This window comes from Ranitomeya variabilis, chromosome 6 (genome assembly GCF_051348905.1).
Source record: "Ranitomeya variabilis isolate aRanVar5 chromosome 6, aRanVar5.hap1, whole genome shotgun sequence".
Lineage (NCBI taxonomy): Eukaryota > Metazoa > Chordata > Amphibia > Anura > Dendrobatidae > Ranitomeya > Ranitomeya variabilis.
Genome location: NC_135237.1, coordinates 578,777,279 through 578,799,802, shown reverse-complemented (window position 1 = coordinate 578,799,802; position 22,524 = coordinate 578,777,279). Strand labels below are relative to the sequence as shown.

Genomic DNA, 22,524 nt, shown 5'->3' with positions numbered 1-22,524 from the left:
CATTTCTCAATCCTCTGTTGTCTTTTTCTTAATCATTCTGATCTGTTCTTTTACAGATGGAGATTGCTCAACGGGAACAGTTACGTCAAGAGACCCAGACGCTCCAGTCCACATTCCTGTCTGAGAAGCAAATCTTGATCCAGAAAGAAAAGTACATTGAAGAAGAGAAGGCCAAACTGGAGAAACTGTTTAATCAAGAGGTGAACAAAGCCCAAAGCCTGAAAGCCGAGAGAGAACGCCAGCTGCAACAGCTGGAGGAGGAGAAGCGACTTCTTCAGATCAGCATGGATGATGCCGTCAGGAGGCACCTCGATGCGGAGGACAAGGTGCGGCAGAAGCAAGATGAGCTGCAGCACCTGGATAGGATAAGGCTCGAACAAGAGAAGCTGCTGGAGGAAGAAAACCGAAAACTAAGGGAAAGGCTGCAACAAATGGAACAAGAACATAGATTAGCCTTGGAGAAATCCAAAGAGATTGTGATTCACAAGGAAACCATCATAACCCAGACCAGATCCTTGCAGAATGGAAGAGATTTAATGGACGGGTCCCTACAGAACGGTGAACAAGAAAATGCATTCGATGGCCTAAGACAGAAAGTATCTGCCAACAAACTGTATGAGGCTGGTATACTGACCAAAGACATGCTGGACAAACTGGCCTCTAAGCAAGTGTCTGTGGATGACATCTCTCAGCGCGAAGACATCAGGAAATACCTCCAAGGAAAGAGCAGCATCGCTGGACTACTACTCAAACCCAGCAATGAAAAGATCAGCATCTACAATGCCATGAAGAAGAGGCTGGTCACACCAGGCACTGCGCTCATCCTGCTGGAAGCCCAGGCTGCCTCCGGATATATCATCGACCCAGTGAGGAATAAGTACCTGGCGGTCAGTGAGGCGGTGAAAGAAAACGTCATTGGGCCTGAAATTCACAACAAGATGCTGTCCGCAGAGCGGGCCATCACCGGCTACAAGGATCCCTACACTGAAGAGAAAATATCCCTCTTCCAAGCCATGAAGAAAGACTTAATTGTGAAGGACCATGGAATACGACTGCTCGAAGCCCAGATTGCCACTGGAGGCATCGTAGACCCTGTCAACAGTCACCGTCTGCCTCTGGACATCGCCTATAAACGAGGCTACTTTGATGAAGAAATGAACAAGGTCTTGTCAGATCCTACAGACGACACCAAAGGCTTCTTCGACCCCAACACACAAGAAAACCTCACCTATTTACAGCTTATGGACAGATGTGTGATCGACCCGGAGACCAAGTTGTGCCTTTTGCCTCTGACCGATAAAGCTGGAAAAGGAGAACTTGTCTACACTGATTCAGAAGCCAAAGACGTGTTCAAGAAAGCAACAGTTTCCGTTCCTTTTGGCAAATTCCAAGGAAAAAGTGTCACCATCTGGGAAATTATCAATTCTGAATATTTCACCGAAGAGCAGAGACGGGAGCTGTTACGACAGTATAAAACTGGCAAAATCACAGTGGAAAAGATTATCAAGATCATAATTACTGTGGTGGAAGAAAATGAAGCGAAAAAGCAGATGTGCTTTGATGGGTTAAGAAGTCCCGTCCCAGCAGCAGAACTGGTCGAGAGCAAGATCATCGATAACGACCTGTTCAACCAGCTCCATCAAGGCAAAAAGTCTGTAAAAGAGGTTTCTGAGGTAGATGCAGTGAAGCGATATCTAACTGGAAGCACGGCCATAGCTGGCGTCCAAGTGGAGAAATCTGGTGAGAAGCTAAGCTTTTATGATGCCATTAGAAAGAACCTCCTGAAGCCAGCTACTGCTCTCAATCTGCTGGAGGCCCAGGCTGGTACTGGCTTCATCATCGACCCAGTGAATAGTGAACTACTCCCAGTAGATGAGGCTGTCAAGGCTGGTATTGTTGGTCCCGAATACCATGAAAAGCTGCTGTCTGCAGAAAAAGCTGTGACTGGCTACAAGGATCCATATACCGGGCAGACGTTATCTCTGTTTCAGGCTCTGAAAAAGGGGCTTATACCAAAGGACAGTGGCATTCGACTCTTGGATGCACAATTGGCAACGGGTGGCATAATAGATCCAGTAAGCAGCCACCGACTTCCACTAGAGATAGCTTACAAGAGAGGTCACCTAGATGAGGAGACAACCAAAATCCTGTCCGAGCCGATGGATGAATACACTGGCTTCTATGATCCAAACAGTCAAGAAATCCTCTCTTATGCACAACTGCAAAAGAAATGCAAGTTGGACAAGAAAAGTGGTAACTTGTTACTCCCCCTGTCCAATCAAGCTATACAATCTCAACTGGAGGAGCTCTACACTGACTCTCAAGCCAAAGAAGCCTTTGATAAAGCTACAGTCGAAGTCCCCGTTGGCAGCTTCAAAGGAAAGACCATTACTCTGTGGGAGCTGATCCATTCTGAATATTTCACGGAAGAGCAAAGGAGGGAACTCCTGCGTCAGTATAAGACGGGGAAAGTAACCATCGAGAAAATAATCAAAATCATGATTACCATTGTGGAGGAAACCGAGACTAAGAGGCAGCAGCGCCTCACCTTCACAGGTCTCCGGGCTCCCGTTCCTGCTAATGAACTTTTGGAGGCCAATATTATCGATAAGACTCAGTTTGAGCAGCTGAAAGAAGGGAAGAAGTCAGTAAAGGAAATCTCTGAGACTGACTCAGTCAAGAGATATCTCCAGGGCAGTGACTGTATTGCTGGCGTCTACTTAGAAGAAAACAAGCTAAAAATGAACATCTACCAAGCCATGAAGAGAAATATGCTGAGGCCTGGGACTGCTCTGGTTCTCCTGGAGGCACAAGCCTCCACTGGTTTTATCATAGATCCAGTAAAGAATCAGAAATTCTATGTGAATGAAGCCGTGAAAGCTGGAGTTGTCGGACCAGAGCTGCACGAAAAACTGCTGTCTGCTGAAAAAGCTGTTACAGGGTATAAAGACCCCTACTCTGGTAACACCATCTCTGTCTTCGAAGCTATGCAAAAAGGCTTAATTCTCAGAGACCATGGAATACGCATCTTGGAAGCTCAGATTGCCACCGGTGGAATCATTGACCCTGTTCACAGCCACCGAGTCCCCGTTGAGGTGGCCTACAAAAGAGGTTACTTTGATGAAACCATGAACAAGATCCTGTCTGATCCCACTGATGACACCAAAGGATTCTTCGATCCCAACACTCAGGAGAACTTGACTTACTTACAACTGAAAGAAAGATGCATTAAGGATCCAGAAACAGGCTTGACTCTTCTTCCCTTGAAGAAAACCGAGAAACCTGCAGCAGCTGAAAGTAGTAAAGTGTACAGTGAGGCAGAGACCAAGAAGGTGTTCGAAGAGACAACGGTGGACATTCCAGCTGGCAGCATGGCCGGCTCCTCGATGACAATATGGGAGCTTATGCAGTCTGATCTGCTTCCAAAAGAGGAAAGAGAGCGGCTGATGGCGGAGTTCCAAGCTGGTCATCTGACCAAGGAGCGCATGATTATCATCATCATAGAAATCATTGAGAAAACAGAGATAATTCGTCAGCAAGACCTATATTCCTATGACTTTGTCCGCCGCCGCATTACAGCTGAAGATATGTACGAGTCTAGGCTCATAACACTGGAAATGTACAACATGCTCAAGCAAGGAACCACGACTATCCAAGAGATCATCCAAATCGAGACAGTCTGGAGATATCTGTATGGAACCGGATGTGTTGCGGGTCTACAAATGCCAGCTTCTAAAGAAAGCATCAGTATTTACCAGGCAATGAAGAAAGGATTCATCACTCCAGATGTGGCTTTCCTGCTGCTGGATGCCCAGGCGGCCACTGGCTTTATGATCGATCCTGTGAAGAATGAATTATTAACTGTAGATGAGGCCGTTAGAAAGGGCGTTGTGGGACCTGAAATTCATGATCGGCTTCTCTCTGCAGAAAGAGCAGTAACTGGATACAGAGATCCTTACACTGAGCAGATGATTTCCATTTTCCAAGCAATGAAGAAGGATTTGATCCCATCTGATCAAGCTTTGAGATTGCTTGATGCCCAGATCGCTACAGGAGGTGTCATCGATCCCCGCTTTGGATTCCACATTTCTAATGATGTTGCCTACACACGTGGCTATCTTAACAAGGAGACTCTCGATATGTTGTCAGAGCCAAGTGAGGTCCGCAGCTACGTGGACCCTTCCACGGACGAGAAACTCAGTTACTCACAGCTGCTGAAGAGGTGCCGAAGAGATGGAAAGAGCAATCTGCTCATCTTGCCACTGGTAGACAAGAGGAAGCTAACATTCAAAGGTTTGAGAAAAGAAATTTCCATGGAAGAGCTGATAAGATCGAATATCATGGATGCAGCAACCGCCCAGCAGTTACAAGAAGGTTTAACATCTATTGAAGAAGTGTCAAGAAACCTCCAGAAATTCTTGGAAGGCACCAGTTGTATCGCTGGGGTCTACGTGGAAGCTACAAAGGAAAGGTACTCCATCTACCAAGCTATGAAGAAAGGTATGATTAGGCCGGGCACAGCATTCGAGTTGCTCGAAGCCCAAGCAGCCACAGGCTACGTTATCGATCCAATCAAGTGCCTGAAGTTGGCTGTTGAGGATGCTGTCCGGATGGGCATTGTGGGGCCAGAATTCAAAGATAAGTTGCTGTCTGCAGAGAGAGCGGTGACCGGATACAAGGATCCATACTCTGGAAAACTCATCTCTCTTTTCCAAGCCATGAAGAAAGGACTCATACTGAAAGACCACGGAATTCGTCTGCTGGAAGCCCAGATTGCCACTGGCGGTATTATTGATCCAGAAGAAAGCCATCGCCTGCCAGTGGAAACCGCATATAAGAGAGGTCTGTTTGATGAAGAGATGAATGAGATCCTCTCTGATCCCAGTGATGATACTAAAGGATTCTTTGATCCCAACACAGAGGAAAATCTGACTTACCTCCAATTAATGGAAAGATGCATGACTGACCCAGATACTGGACTTTGTCTCCTGCCTCTGAAAGAAAAGAAACGGGAGAGAAAGACTTCATCCAAGTCTTCAGTCCGCAAGAGAAGAGTGGTTATTGTAGATCCAGAGACCGGGAAAGAAATGTCTGTGTATGAAGCTTATCGCAAAGGACTTATTGACCAGCAGACCTACATTGAGCTGTCCGAACAGGAATGTGAGTGGGAGGAAGTCACCATCTCATCGTCTGATGGGGTTGTAAAATCAATCATCACTGACAGGCGCTCAGGGCGTCAGTATGATATTGATGATGCCATTTCCAAAGGTCTCATTGACCAATCTTCTCTGGACCAGTATCGTGCTGGGACATTATCCATTACAGAGTTTGCAGACATGCTCTCCGGTAACATGAGTGGATTCCGATCTAGATCCTCCTCTGTGGGCTCGTCATCTTCCTACACTGCCAGTCCTGCTAAACGAGATCAGCTACCATCTTGGAGTGATCCATCTGAAGAGACAGGCCCTATAGCTGGTATAGTGGACACAGATACATTAGAGAAGGTCTCCATCACTGAAGCCATGCACCGCAACCTGGTGGACAACATTACTGGTCAGAGACTTCTAGAAGCCCAGGCCTGCACTGGAGGCATCATCGACCCCATCACAGGAGAGAAGTTCTCTGTGGCCGACGCAGTCAACAAGAGTCTAGTGGACAAAATAATGGTGGACAGAATAAACCTGGCCCAAAAAGCCTACAATGGCTTTGAAGACCCAAGAACAAAGTCAAAAATGTCAGCAGCCCAAGCCTTGAAGAAGGGCTGGCTTTATTATGAAGCCGGACAACGCTTCTTAGAAGTGCAATATCTCACTGGTGGCCTTATAGAGCCTGATGCCTCTGGACGGGTCAGTCTAGAGGATGCTCTCCGCAAGGGAACCATAGACTCCCGCACGGCTCAAAAACTACGAGATGTCAACACGTACTCCAAATACCTTACCTGTCCTAAAACCAAGCTGAAGATTTCCTACAGAGAAGCAATGGAAAAGAGCATGGTAGAAGATGGCACTGGTCTGAGACTCCTGGAAGCCTCCTCACAATCCAGCAAGGGTTACTATAGTCCCTACAACGTGAGTGGTTCTGGCTCAGCCTCCGGTTCTCGATCTGGATCGAGAACCGGGTCCAGATCAGGTTCGCGTAGAGGCAGCTTCGATGCCACAGGTAATTCCAGTTTCACAATGAACTTCTCGTCTTCCTCCTACACCTCATCCAGCTATGGCCGAAGATACACCAGCGGATCACAACACGCACCTTTGGACGCAGCAGAAGTTGTTAGGGCTCTGTTGAACCTACGTCTAAACTGCGGCCAGGAGTCAAGAAGAGGGTCAGACATGTTGACGACCCATGTGCCTGGTCTGGTATAGACAAAGCAGTATGCACCGTAAATCCATGAACTTGAATCCTGTCCTACTCTGCATGTGGTAAAGCTTTAATGGACTTTATTATTTTATAAATCTCTATATCTCACTTTCTGCCTCTTTCTGATTGTACTTCACAGCAGCAGTGCCTGACATTGTAACCAAAAGCGTAGTAATTGGCCTGATATCCAGCCTCGTTCCTATGATGTAATTTGTATATTGAGAGATGACTACGAGAACACTATTGCCCGCTCTGAACCCTCGCACTAACAGATGCCAATGCAGGGCAGTGACCACCCTCCTCCAGCAGCCAGCAATTAATGCTGATCACTCACTTCTCCCCAAGACCCCAATCATTGAAGTCTCAAGAGCCCCTCCGGAGCGCCTCTTCCTGCTGCCTACTGTCATCCATGATGACCTACCTCCTGCTCCTCCTCCTGTATGGACAGAAGCTGACCCTTCCTATGGCTGCACAGACTTCACCCTCTCCCAGCGATCCCTCCTCATCCCTTGATCCTACCTGTGTCCGTCATTCTTGTCTTCCAGAGATGTCATGAAGCCCCCGTTGTAAGTGTGTTGTGTTCCCCTGCTGATCAGTTTCATCTTGAGATGTCTTCCACCAGTTTCTTTTTGGCTTCCATGTTCATGTATGAATCTTGTATGGTCAGATAAAGTGGTGACACCCCCAGCCCCCCATTCTGCATCCTTCATTATAACCTCTATACAGTTTCCCACCACAATTATTCCTTTGGCCAACCTACTCCTGGCTTTGTCTTCTTATACTGTGACCCACCCATATAGTACCTGGTCAGTCTGCAAGCCTCTGATGCCAAAATGCTGAGGTGTCGCCGCTTCTGGATTTACCTTTATGCACTTGTGACATCAGTATCTCTTGAATGATGTGTACCCACCCTCAAGATGACGTCACTATCCTTTGAGTGATAAGTACCTGCCCCCATGATGACACTGCTATTCTTTGTGCTGAGTACACTCCCCATCATGACATCACTATCCTTTAAGTGATGAGTAAAACAAAAAGAGAAAACATCGAACATGTGGTCATAAAACAGGTCAGGACAAAAAAATCTCAAGAGTAAAAAAAACAAAAAACCTTTATTAGCATACAATTGATTTTATGGTGACAATGTAGAATAGGAGTGTCGACACAGTGAACAAGTCTATGATTAATATAAAAACTTCTGAACCACAGTAAAAAAAGAAGTCATCTACCAAGGAAGAGGGACAGGAGGAGGCATCTACCAAGGAAGAGGGATAGGAGAAGGCATCTACCAAGGAAGAGGGATAGGAGAAGGCATCTACCAATGAAGAGGGACAGCAGAAGGCATCTACCAGGGAGGAGAGGCAGGAGAAGGCATCTACCAAGGAAGAAGGATAGGAGAAGGCATCTACCAAGGAAGAGGGATAGGAGAAGGCATCTACCAGGGAAGAGGCATAGGAGAAGGCATCTACCAGGGAAGAGGGATAGGAGAAGGCATCTACCAAGGAAGAGGGATAGGAGAAGGCATCTACCAGGGAAGAGGCATAGGAGAAGGCATCTACCAGGGAAGAGGGATAGGAGAAGGCATCTACCAGGGAAGAGGGATAGGAGAAGGCATCTACCAAGGAAGAGGGATAGGAGAAGGCATCTACCAGGGAAGAGGGATAGGAGAAGGCATCTACCAAGGAGGAGAGACAGGAGAAGGCATCTACCAAGGTAGAGGGATAGGAGAAAGCATCTACCAAGGAAGAGGGATAGGAGAAGCATCTACCAGGGAAGAGGGATAGGAGAAGGTATCTACCAAGGAAGAGGGATAGCAGAAGGCATCTACCATGGAGGAGAGACCAGGACCTGGTCCTCTACCAGGGGGGTAAGAATAACAGGACAAGTCCTCTCACAGGGGGGTAAGAGGGACAGGACAAGTCCTCTACCAGGACCAGAGTCCACAGGGAGGAGCTAAATACCCCAAAAATGTTACGTCAAATAGTGATGAGCGAGTGTACTCGTTGCTTGGGTTTTCCTGAGCACGCTCGGGTGACCTCCGAGTATTTATGACTGCTCGGAGATTTAGTTTTCATCGTGCGGCAGCTGAATGATTTACAGCTACTAGCCAGGCTGAGTACATGTGGGGGTTGCCTGGTTGCTAGGGAATCCCCACATGTAATCAAGCAGTCTACTAGCTGTAAATCATTCAGCTGCGGCGATGAAAACTATATCTCCGAGCAGTCATAAATACTCGGAGGTCACCCGAGCAACGACTACACTCGCTCATCACTAATGTCAAACACTAGAGCTTCCGGATATATATCAAATTATGCAAAAAGCCATAATATTGGGTTGAATGCCTGAACATATGCCCGTCAGAAGATAGTGTGATCAAAAAATAGATGGAACATAACTTGGGATAAGTTAGTGCTCATAGAGGACAGGAGGCGCACACCCGCCACAAAAGGCGGCATGATGTGAACACCGATATGAAGTCATAGTGGGTAATGTGTGGTGTATGATGAAAACGAATAATGGAAATTAATAAGAATTTACTATTAAAATTCTTTCACCGATTTATTGTTTTACCCATATTTAGTTTTTGCTGCTCATCCTTCTGTTTTATTGCCCATCCCATAATTTCTTACGTCTGTAGCACTCTCGTATTACTGTGAACACCGGCTATTATACATATTTGTCACTTTTTCTACCTCTACACACAGCGTTTTTATATTCACAGATCTCGTGCTCGCTTACAGCGTTGTACGATCTATAGTTGCATCACTACTGACTCTACTTTTGTTTCTATATTTACATTGATACCTTTTATACCAATAGTGAGTCAGTGTTCGTTACCACCTGCTTCTATCTGTGGATATTAACGGAGTACTACCATTATACTACGATTTCCATTTTTACTCATATATTCCATACCTTCTCCTGTTCTTCTTCCCTGCTAGATGCCTTCTCCTGTCTCTGTTCCCTGGTAGATGCCTTCTTCTGTCTCTCTGTTCCCTGGTAGATGACTTCTCCTGTCCCTCTGTTCCCTGGTAGATGACTGCTCCTGTCTGTTTGTTCCCTGGTAGATGACTTCTCCTGTCTCTCTTCCCTGGTAGATGCCTTCTTCTGTCTCTATCTTCCCTGGTAGATGACTTCTCCTGTCCCTCTGTTCCCTGGTAGATGACTGCTCCTGTCTGTTCCTTGGTACATGACTTCTCCTGTCTCTCTGTTCCCTGGTAGATGCCTTCTCCTGTCTCTGTTCCCTGGTAGATGCCTTCTCCTGTCTTGCTCTTCCCTGGTAGATGACTTTTCCTGTCTCTCTCTTCCCTGGTAGATGACTTCTCCTGTCTCTCTCTTCCCTGGTAGATGACTTCTCCTGTCTCTCTTCTCTGGTAGATGCCTTTTCCTGTCTCTCTGTTCCCTGGTAGATGCCTTATCCTGTCTCGCACTTCCCTAGTAGATGACAGCTCCTGTCTCTCTCTTCCCTGGTAGATGCCTTCTCCTGTCTCTCTCTTCCCTGGTAGATGACTTCTCCTGTCTCTCTCTTCCCTGGTAGATGACTTCTCCTGTCTCTATCTTCCCTGGTAGATGACTTCTCCTGTCTCTCTCTTCCCTGGTACATGACTTCTCCTGTCTCTCTCTTCCCTGGTAGATGACTTCTCCTGTCTCTCTTCTCTGGTAGATGCCTTTTCCTGTCTCTCTGTTCCCTGGTAGATGCCTTATCCTGTCTCGCACTTCCCTAGTAGATGACAGCTCCTGTCTCTCTCTTCCCTTGTAGATGCCTTCTCCTGTCTCTCTCTTCCCTGGTAGATGCCTTCTCCTGTCTCTCTCTTCCCTGGTAGATGACAGCTCCTGTCTCTCTTCCCTGGTAGATGACTTCTCCTGTCTCTCTCTTCCCTGGTAGATGACTTCTCCTGTCTCTCTCTTCCCTGGTAGATGACTTCTCCTGTCTCTATCTTCCCTGGTAGATGCCTTCTCCTGTCTCTCTCTTCCCTGGCAGATGCCTTCTCCTGTCTCTCTCTTCCCTGGTAGATGACTTTTCCTGTCTCTCTCTTCCCTGGTAGATGACTTTTCTTGTCTCTCTCTTCCCTGGTAGATGACTTCTCCTGTCTCTCTTCTCTGGTAGATGCCTTCTCCTGTCTCTCTGTTCCCTGGTAGATGCCTTATCCTGTCTCGCACTTCCCTAGTAGATGACAGCTCCTGTCTCTCTCTTCCCTGGTAGATGCCTTCTCCTGTCTCTCTCTTCCCTGGTAGATGACTTCTCCTGTCTCTATCTTCCCTGGTAGATGACTTCTCCTGTCTCTCTCTTCCCTGGTACATGACTTCTCCTGTCTCTCTCTTCCCTGGTAGATGACTTCTCCTGTCTCTCTTCTCTGGTAGATGCCTTTTCCTGTCTCTCTGTTCCCTGGTAGATGCCTTATCCTGTCTCGCACTTCCCTAGTAGATGACAGCTCCTGTCTCTCTCTTCCCTTGTAGATGCCTTCTCCTGTCTCTCTCTTCCCTGGTAGATGCCTTCTCCTGTCTCTCTCTTCCCTGGTAGATGACAGCTCCTGTCTCTCTTCCCTGGTAGATGACTTCTCCTGTCTCTCTCTTCCCTGGTAGATGACTTCTCCTGTCTCTCTCTTCCCTGGTAGATGACTTCTCCTGTCTCTATCTTCCCTGGTAGATGCCTTCTCCTGTCTCTCTCTTCCCTGGCAGATGCCTTCTCCTGTCTCTCTCTTCCCTGGTAGATGACTTTTCCTGTCTCTCTCTTCCCTGGTAGATGACTTTTCTTGTCTCTCTCTTCCCTGGTAGATGACTTCTCCTGTCTCTCTTCTCTGGTAGATGCCTTCTCCTGTCTCTCTGTTCCCTGGTAGATGCCTTATCCTGTCTCGCACTTCCCTAGTAGATGACAGCTCCTGTCTCTCTCTTCCCTGGTAGATGCCTTCTCCTGTCTCTCTCTTCCCTGGTAGATGACTTCTCCTGTCTCTATCTTCCCTGGTAGATGACTTCTCCTGTCTCTCTCTTCCCTGGTAGATGACTTCTCCTGTCTCTATCTTCCCTGGTAGATGACTTCTCCTGTCTCTCTTCCCTGGTAGATGACAGCTCCTGTCTCTCTCTTCCCTGGTAGATGACTTCTCCTGTCTCTATCTTCCCTGGTAGATGACTTCTCCTGTCTCTATCTTCCCTGGTAGATGACTTCTCCTGTCTCTCTTCCCTGGTAGATGACAGCTCCTGTCTCTCTCTTCCCTGGTAGATGATTTCTCCTGTCTCTATCTTCCCTGGTAGATGACTTCTCCTGTCTCTATCTTCCCTGGTAGATGACTTCTCCTGTCTCTCTCTTCCCTGGTAGATGACTTCTCCTGTCTCTATCTTCCCTGGTAGATGACTTCTCCTGTCTCTCTTCCCTGGTAGATGACAGCTCCTGTCTCTCTCTTCCCTGGTAGATGACTTCTCCTGTCTCTATCTTCCCTGGTAGATGACTTCTCCTGTCTCTATCTTCCCTGGTAGATGACTTCTCCTCTCTCTCTTCTCTGGTAGATGACAGCTCCTGTCTCTCTCTTCCCTGGTAGATGACTTCTCCTGTCTCTCTCTTCCCTGGTAGATGACTTCTCCTGTCTCTCTCTTCCCTGGTAGATGCCTTCTCCTGTCTCTCTCTTCCCTGGTAGATGCCTTCTCCTGTCTCTCTCTTCCCTGGTAGATGACTTTTCCTGTCTCTCTCTTCCCTGGTAGATGACTTTTCCTGTCTCTGTTCCCTGGTAGATGACTTTTCCTGTCTCTCTCTTCCCTGGTAGATGACTTTTCCTGTCTCTGTTCCCTGGTAGATGACTTTTCCTGTCTCTCTCTTCCCTGGTAGATGACAGCTCCTGTCTCTCTCTTCCCTGGTAGATGACAGCTCCTGTCTCTCTCTTCCCTGGTAGATGACAGCTCCTGTCTCTCTCTTCCCTGGTAGATGACAGCTCCTTTCTCTCTCTTCCCTGGTAGATGACAGCTCCTGTCTCTCTCTTCCCTGGTAGATGACTTCTCCTGTCTCTTCCCTGGTAGATGACTTCTCCTGTCTCTCTCTTCCCTGGTAGATGACTTCTCCTGTCTCTCTCTTCCCTGGTAGATGACTTCTCCTGTCTCTCTCTTCCCTGGTAGATGACAGCTCCTGTCTCTCTCTTCCCTGGTAGATGACTTTTCCTGACTCTGTTTCCTGGTAGATGACTTCTCCTGTCTCTCTCTTGTCTTCTAAGTAAAGGTTTTTGACTTTTGAGATATTTTTGTCTTAACCTCTTGTATGACCACATGTTCAATGTTTTCTTTTTTGGTTTATACTTCTTCCAAATGGTCTACCATTCACTGCCTACCAAATATCACTGGAATCTTTTGCTTTACACATTTTTCTACAGGTTGACATATATCATCCTTTGATGAAATTTATGATGGCAGGTGCAAATCACTCTCTCCCATGATGACATCACTATCCTGAGCAATGATTCCCCGCCCCCATGATAACATCACTACCCTGAGCGATGATTCCCCGCCCCATGATGTCATCACTATCCTGAGCGATGATTCCCCGCCCCATGATGTCATCACTATCCTGAGCGATGATTCCCCGCCCTCATGATGACATCACTATCCTGAGCGATGATTCCCCGCCCTCATGACGACATCACTATCCTGAGCAATGATTCCCCGCCCTCATGATGACATCACTATCATGAGCAATGATTCCCTGCCCCCATGATGACATCACTATCCTGAGCGATGATTCCCCGCCCCATGATGACATCACTATCATGAGCAATGATTCCCTGCCCCCATGATGACATCACTATCCTGAGCGATGATTCCCCGCCCCCATGATGACATCACTATCCTGAGCGATGATTCCCCGCCCTCATGATGACATCACTATCCTGAGCGATGATTCCCCGCCCCCATGATGACATCACTATCCTGAGCAATGATTCCCCGCCCCCATGATGACATTACTATCCTGAGCGATGATTCCCCGCCCCCATGATGACATCACTATCCTGAGCGATGATTCCCCGCCCCCATGATGACATCACTATCCTGAGCGATGATTCCCCGCCCCCATGATGACATCACTATCCTGAGCAATGATTCCCCGCCCCCATGATGACATCACTATCCTGAGCGATGATTCCCCGCCCCCATGATGACATCACTATCCTGAGCGATGATTCCCCGCCCCCATGATGACATGACTATCCTGAGCGATGACTCCCCGCCCCCATAAAGACATCACTATCCTGAGCGATGATTCCCCGCCCCCATGATGACATCACTATCCTGAGCGATGATTCCCCGCCCCCATGATGACATCACTATCCTGAGCGATGATTCCCCGCCCCCATGATGACATCACTATCCTGAGCGATGATTCCCCGCCCCCATGATATCACTATCCTGAGCGATGATTCCCCGCCCCCATGATGACATTACTATCCTGAGCGATGATTCCCCGCCCCCATGATATCACTATCCTGAGCGATGATTCCCCGCCCCCATGATGACATTACTATCCTGAGCGATGATTCCCCGCCCCCATGATGACATCACTATCCTGAGCGATGATTCCCCGCCCCCATGATGACATTACTATCCTGAGCAATGATTCCCCGCCCCCATGATGACATTACTATCCTGAGCGATGATTCCCCGCCCCCATGATATCACTATCCTGAGCGATGATTCCCCGCCCCCATGATGACATTACTATCCTGAGCGATGATTCCCCGCCCCCATGATGACATCACTATCCTGAGCGATGATTCCCCGCCCCCATGATGACATTACTATCCTGAGCAATGATTCCCCGCCCCCATGATGACATTACTATCCTGAGCGATGATTCCCCGCCCCCATGATATCACTATCCTGAGCGATGATTCCCCGCCCTCATGATGACATCACTATCCTGAGCGATGATTCCCCGCCCCCATGATGACATCACTCCCCCCATTCTTGTCCCCCGTTCTGTATGTCGCACCCTGCAGGCCTCTTCTTGTCTCACGTGTGTTTCGCATGCTCTCTGTCTACAGGGTCTGAGCTCCACTGCCCCGGATTTCATGGACCCTCCATCCTGTGACTCTGGGCTCGCCATTTTCTGGACTCCTCAGCAAAAACTGCAGACCCCGACCATCACAGAACCGACTGTGCACCCCAGAATCCAGGTACCTCTGAACCCAGGCATATTTATAGAAGGCGGGAAGTACACCTGTTCAGGCTTTTAAAGGGACAGTCTTCTATTAAAAAAAGATTCATCTTTATGTTCCACTTTCTCAAATTCCGACCACGCTGCTGTTAGTAAATGGAGGCGTAGCTGATTATGCAGAGGCTGAAAGTTTGTCCTGACCGTGGTCTGCAGTGTTACAGTGTCTCAGTGTAGACAACAGTCTGTGAGCAGAACCAACCGTCTGCCCTGGATGCCCGACTGATGGATCTCTCCTGCTTTGTTACACTGTAACGTACCCTGACGCTCACACCTGCACTGATACACTGTAACGCACCCTGACGCTCACACCAGCACTGTTACACTGTAACGCACCCCGACGCTCACACCTACACTGTAACGCATCCCGACGCTCACACCTGCACTGATACACTGTAACGCATCCCGACGCTCACACCTGCACTGTTACACTGTAACGCACCCTGACGCTCTCGCCTGCACTGTTAGATTGTAACGCACCCCGACGCTCACACCTGCACTGTAACGCATCCCAACGCTCTCACCTGCACTGATACACTGTAACGCACCCTGACGCTCTCGCCTGCACTGTTAGATTGTAACGCACCCCGACGCTCACACCTGCACTGTTACACTGTAACGCACCCTGACGCTCACACCTGCACTGTTACACTGTAACGCACCCTGACGCTCTCGCCTGCACTGTTAGATTGTAACGCACCCCGACGCTCACACCTGCACTGTAACGCATCCCAACGCTCTCACCTGCACTGATACACTGTAACGCACCCTGACGCTCTCGCCTGCACTGTTAGATTGTAACGCACCCCGACGCTCACACCTGCACTGTTACACTGTAACGCACCCTGACGCTCACACCTGCACTGTTAGATTGTAACGCACCCCGACGCTCACACCTGCACTGTTACACTGTAACGCACCCTGACGCTCTCACCTGCACTGATACACTGTAACGTACCCTGACGCTCACACCTGCACTGATACACTGTAACGCACCCCGACGCTCACACCAGCACTGTTACACTGTAACGCACCCTGACGCTCACCTGCACTATTACAATGTAACGCACCCTGACGCTCACACCTGCACTATTACAATGTAACGCACCCTGACGCTCAAACCTGCACTGTTACACTGTAACGCACCCTGACGCTGTCGCCTGCACTGTTACACTGTAACGCACCCTGACGCTGTCGCCTGCACTGTTAGATTGTAACGCACCCCGACGCTCACACCTGCACTGTAACGCATCCCGACGCTCTCGCCTGCACTGATACACTGTAACGCACCCTGACGCACTTGCCTGCACTGTTAGATTGTAACGCACCCTGACGCTCACACCTGCACTGTTACACTGTAACACATCCCGACGCTCTCCCCTCCACTGTTACACTGTAACGCACCCTGACGTTCACACCTGCACTGATACACTGTAACGCACCCTGACGCTCTCACCTGCACTGTTACACTGTAACGCACCCTGACGCTCTCGCCTTCACTGTTACACTGTAACACATCCCGACGCTCACAGCTGCACTGATACACTGTAACGCACCCTGACGCTCACACCTGCACTGTTACACTGTAACGCATCCCGACTCTCAAACCTGCACTGTTACACTGTAACGCACCCTGACGCTCACACCTGCACTGTTACACTGTAACGCACCCTGACGCTCACCTGCACTGTTACAATGTAACGCACCCTGACGCTCTCACCTGCACTGTTACACTGTAACGCACCCTGACGCTCTCGCCTTCACTGTTACACTGTAACACATCCCGACGCTCACAGCTGCACTGATACACTGTAACGCACCCTGACGCTCACACCTGCACTGTTACACTGTAACGCATCCCGACTCTCAAACCTGCACTGTTACACTGTAACGCACCCTGACGCTCACACCTGCACTGTTACACTGTAATGCATCCCGACGCTCACACCTGCACTGTTAGACTGTAACGCACCCTGACGCTCTCGCCTGCACTGTTACACTGTAACGCACCCTGACGCTCACACCTGCACTGTTACACTGTAACGCATCCCGACGCTCACACCTGCACTGTTACACTGTAACGCATCCCGACGCTCACACCTGCACTGTTACACTGTAACGCACCCTGACGCTCACACCTGCACTGTTACACTGTAACGCACCCTGACGCTCACACCTGCACTGTTACACTGTAACGCACCCTGACGCTCACACCTGCACTGTTACACTGTAACGCACCCTGACGCTCACACCTGCACTGTTACACTGTAACGCATCCCGACGCTCACACCTGCACTGTTACACTGTAACGCATCCCGACGCTCACACCTGCACTGTTACACTGTAACGCACCCTGACGCTCACACCTGCACTGTTACACTGTAACGCACCCTGACGCTCACACCTGCACTGTTACACTGTAACGCACCCTGACGCTCACACCTGCACTGTTACACTGTAACGCATCCCGACGCTCACACCTGCACTGTTACACTGTAACGCATCCCGACGCTCACACCTGCACTGTTACACTGTAACGCACCCTGACGCTCACACCTGCACTGTTACACTGTAACGCACCCTGACGCTCACACCTGCACTGTTACACTGTAACGCACCCTGACGCTCACACCTGCACTGTTACACTGTAACGCATCCCGACGCTCACACCTGCACTGTTACACTGTAACGCATCCCGACGCTCACACCTGCACTGTTACACTGTAACGCACCCTGACGCTCACACCTGCACTGTTACACTGTAACGCACCCTGACGCTCACACCTGCACTGTTACACTGTAACGCACCCTGACGCTCACACCTGCACTGTTACACTGTAACGCACCCTGACGCTCACACCTGCACTGTTACACTGTAACGCACCCTGACGCTCTCGCCTGCACTGTTACACTGTAACGCATCCCGACGCTCACACCTGCACTGTTAGACTGTGTTTCAGCTTCTGCCCTTGCTATCAGGGTTAGGTACAAGGTGAGGCTGCAGAGGCGCAGCCCCCTGGGGTGAAGTTTTCTAGAAGTAGTCCCCTTATAAATTGTGGGGGTGTAAGCGCTCACACGTGACGCTCGGCTCCATCTCACATCATCTCATTCCTTCCATTGTAGAGACTCTGGATGTGTCATCTGCACTGGGACCCCCTGAGGACCTCCGCAAGGAGGTGCACCCCTCCTCCGTCTGACTGTGATGGCCCAGTGGGGCTTCCTGTACATTGTCCCCCGTGTTTGTGCCCCCACCTGAACCTTCGTGTCTCTGTGCACCAGCCCAGCCTTCCTGCTGACGTCTGCCACTGCTCCATGGGGTTCAGCAATCAACCGAGTGCATGCCCTCACCCGGCCCACCGCATTGTGCTGCCTCACCACATCCCACCCGCCGGCCTCCAGACATGGGGTAGAGGCCTCCACATCCCAGCCGGCTGCCCGATGTATCCGCGAGCGTTCACCATAATGTCTGTGCGAAGTGTTAGAGACTGGAGTGCAATAACCCTACGTCATTTATCGAGGAGGTGACATCTCCTGGCGCCCTCCACCCGGGGCGCTCTACTAACACTAACCAACACTGTATATACAAGGATTTCTTACGGTGAAGACACTTCTGCCTCTCAGTAAACTGATATGAAGTACAAAATTGTGTGTCAGCGTCTCGCTGCGTGTGTAATGGGGGGACGAAGGAGCAATGTGAGTAAGGGGGAAACGGGGGGGCTTGCCACTGTCCTTCAATGGCGCCATACATCAAGGTGCTACGCCGTAGATTTACACATGACTGCTCCATATACTGAGGTGCTCCGCCGTAGATTTAAACGACAGCTCCACACACCGAGATGCTCCGCCATAGACTTGCATGACGGCTCCATACATCAAGGTGCTACACCGTAGATTTTCACGACAGCTCCATACACTAAGGTGCTCTGTGTAGACTTGCATGACGTCTCTATACACCGAGGTGCTCTGCCGTAGTCTTGTATAATGGCTCCATACACTGATGTGCTCCGCCGTAGACTTGCATGACAGCTCCATACACCAAAATGCTCCACCGTAGACTTGCATGACGGCTCCATACATCAAGGTGCTCTGTTGTAGATTTACACGACAGCTCCATACATCGAGGTGCTCTGCCATAGACTTAAATGACACCTCCATACACCGAGGTGCTCCCCGTAGACTTGCATGACAGCTCCATACACCAAAGTACTCCACCGTAGACTTGCATGACGGCTCCATACACTGAGGTCCTCCGGCATAGACTTGCATGACAGCTCCATACACCGAGGTGCTCCGCCGTAGACTTTCATGACGGCTCCATACACTGAGGTGCTCCGCCATAGACTTGCATGACGACTCCATACACTGAGGTCCTCCAGCATAGACTTGCATGACAGCTCCATACACCGAGGTGCTCCGCCATAGACTTGCATGACGGCTCCATACACTGAGGTGCTCCGCCATAGACTTGCATGACGGCTCCATACACCGAGGTCCTCCGGCATAGACTTGCATGACGGCTCCATACATCAAGGTGCTACACCGTAGATTTTCACGACAGCTCCATACACTAAGGTGCTCTGTGTAGACTTGCATGACGTCTCTATACACCGAGGTGCTCTGCCGTAGTCTTGTATAATGGCTCCATACACTGATGTGCTCCGCCGTAGACTTGCATGACAGCTCCATACACCAAAATGCTCCACCGTAGACTTGCATGACGGCTCCATACACTGAAGTGCTCCACCGTAGACTTGCATGACGGCTTCATACATCAAGGTGCTCTGTTGTAGATTTACACGACAGCTCCATACATCGAGGTGCTCTGCCATAGACTTAAATGACACCTCCATACACCGAGGTGCTCCCCGTAGACTTGCATGACAGCTCCATACACCAAAGTACTCCACCGTAGACTTGCATGACGGCTCCATACACTGAGGTCCTCCGGCATAGACTTGCATGACAGCTCCATACACCGAGGTGCTCCGCCGTAGACTTGCATGACGGCTCCATACACTGAGGTGCTCCGCCATAGACTTGCATGACGGCTCCATACACTGAGGTCCTCCAGCATAGACTTGCATGACAGCTCCATACACCGAGGTGCTCCGCCATAGACTTGCATGACGGCTCCATACACTGAGGTGCTCCGCCATAGACTTGCATGACGGCTCCATACACCGAGGTCCTCCGGCATAGACTTGCATGACGGCTCCATACATCAAGGTGCTACACCGTAGATTTTCACGACAGCTCCATACACTAAGGTGCTCTGTGTAGACTTGCATGACGTCTCTATACACCGAGGTGCTCTGCCGTAGTCTTGTATAATGGCTCCATACACTGATGTGCTCCGCCGTAGACTTGCATGACAGCTCCATACACCAAAATGCTCCACCGTAGACTTGCATGACGGCTCCATACACTGAAGTGCTCCACCGTAGACTTGCATGACGGCTTCATACATCAAGGTGCTCTGTTGTAGATTTACACGACAGCTCCATACATCGAGGTGCTCTGCCATAGACTTAAATGACACCTCCATACACCGAGGTGCTCCCCGTAGACTTGCATGACAGCTCCATACACCAAAGTACTCCACCGTAGACTTGCATGACGGCTCCATACACTGAGGTCCTCCGGCATAGACTTGCATGACAGCTCCATACACCGAGGTGCTCCGCCGTAGACTTGCATGACGGCTCCATACACTGAGGTGCTCCGCCATAGACTTGCATGACGGCTCCATACACTGAGGTCCTCCAGCATAGACTTGCATGACAGCTCCATACACCGAGGTGCTCCGCCATAGACTTGCATGACGGCTCCATACACTGAGGTGCTCCGCCATAGACTTGCATGACGGCTCCATACACCGAGGTCCTCCGGCATAGACTTGCATGACGGCTCCATACACTGAGGTGCTCCGCCGTAGACTTGCATGACGGCTCCATACACTGAGGTCCTCCGGCATAGACTTGCATGACGGCTCCATACACCGAGGTGCTCCGCCGTAGACTTGTATGACGGCTCCATACACTGAGGTGCATCGCCATAGACTTGCATGACGCCTCCATACACTGAGGTGCTCCGCCGTAGACTTTGCATGACAGCTCCATACACCGAGTTACTCGACAGTAGACTTGCAAGACGGCTCCATATACTGAGGTGCTCCGCTGAAGATTTACACGACAGCTCCATACACTGAGGTGCTCCACCATAGACTTGCATGACGGCTCCATACATCAAGGTGCTCCGCTGAAGATTTACACGACAGCTCCATACACTGAGGTGCTCCACCATAGACTTGCATGACGGCTCCATACATCAAGGTGCTCCGTTGTAGACTTACACGACAGCTCCATACATCGAGGTGCTCTGCCATAGACTTAAATGACGCCTCCATACACCGAGGTGCTCCCCGTAGACTTAGATGACAGCTCCATACACCAAAGTACTCCACCATAGACTTGCATGACGGCTCCATACACTGAGGTCCTCCGGCATAGACTTGCATGACTGCTCCATACACCAAGGTGCTTCGCCGTAGACTTGCATGACTGCTCCATACACCGAGGTGCTCCACCGTAGACTTGCATGACAGCTCCATACACCGAGTTACTCCACCGTAGACTTGCATGACGGCTCCATACACTGAGGTGCTCCACCGTAGACTCGCATGACGGCTCCATACACTGAGGTGCTCCACCGTAGACTCGCATGATGGCTACATACTCCAAGGTGCTCCGCCGTAGACTTGCATGACTGCTCTATACACTGATGTGCTCCGCCGTAGACTTGTATCACGGCTCTATATACTGAGGTGCTCCGCCGTAGATTTACATGATGGAATAGTACGAAACGGTGCTGCATTAAAGGCTTACACAATGGATGTGGAGGGCAGTAGTGATGTGTGTGATACATGGTGTATGTGATAGTGGAGGGCGGCAGTGATGTGTGTGATACAAGATGTATGTGATAGTGGAGGGCAGCAGTGATGTGTGATACACGGTGTATGTGATAGGGGAGGGTGGTAGTGATGTGTGATACATGGTGTATGTGATAGTGGAGGGCGGTAGTGATGTGTGATCCACGGTGTATGTGATAGGGGAAGGCGGTATTGATGTGTGAGATACACGGTGTATGTGATAGTGGAGGGCGGCAGTGATGTGTGATACACGGTGTATGTTAGTGGAGGGCGGTAATGATATGTGATACATGGTGTATGTGATAGTGGAGGACAGCAGTGATGTGTGATGCACGGTGTATGTGATAGGGGAAGGCGGTATTGATGTGTGAGATACACGGTGTATGTGTTAGTGGAGGGTGGCAGTGATGTGTGATACACGGTGTGTGTGATAGTGGAGGGCGGTAGTGATGTTGGATACACGATGTACAGTTATATGAAAAAGTTTGGGCACCCCTATTAATAAGCTTAATGTTTTATAAAAATTGTTGTTTTTTTTTTGCAACAGCTATTTCAGTTTCATATATCTAATAACTGTTGGACACAGTAATGTTTCTGCCTTGAAATGAGGTTTATTGTACTAACAGAAAATGTGCAATCTGCATTGAAACAAAATTTGACAGGTGCATAAGTATGGACACCTCACCAGAAAAGTGACATTAATATTTAGTAGATCCTCCTTTTGCAAAAATAACAGCCTCTAGTCGCTTCCTGTAGCTTTTAATGAGTTCCTGGATGAAGGTATTTTTGACCATTCCTCTTTACAAAGCAATTCCAGTTCAGTTAAGTTTGATGGTCGCCGAGCATGGACAGCCCTCTTCAAATGATCCCACAGATGTTCAATGATATTCAGGTCTGGGGACTGGGATGGCCATTCCAGAACAGTGTAATTGTTCCTCTGCATGAATGCCTGAGTAGATTTGGAGCGGTGTTTTGGATCTTTGTCTTGCTGAAAGATCCATCCCCTGCGTAACTTCAACTTTGTCACTGATTCATGAACATTATTGTCAAG

General features: G+C 49.4%; 1 protein-coding gene across 19 annotated transcripts in view; it reads left to right on the top strand.

Moving 5' to 3' along the window:
- PLEC (plectin) overlaps window positions 1-18,188 on the top strand; it is a 447,362-nt gene extending 429,174 nt beyond the window's left edge. For all 19 annotated transcript variants that reach the window (XM_077271538.1, XM_077271542.1, XM_077271541.1 and 16 more), the window contains 3 exons: window positions 57-6,923; window positions 14,376-14,507; window positions 17,669-18,188. In XM_077271538.1, the coding sequence (XP_077127653.1) occupies window positions 57-6,362 (6,306 nt within the window). In that variant the 3' untranslated portion in view covers window positions 6,363-6,923; window positions 14,376-14,507; window positions 17,669-18,188. The remainder of the gene's footprint in view (window positions 1-56; window positions 6,924-14,375; window positions 14,508-17,668) is intronic.
- Window positions 18,189-22,524: the final 4,336 nt, after the last annotated feature.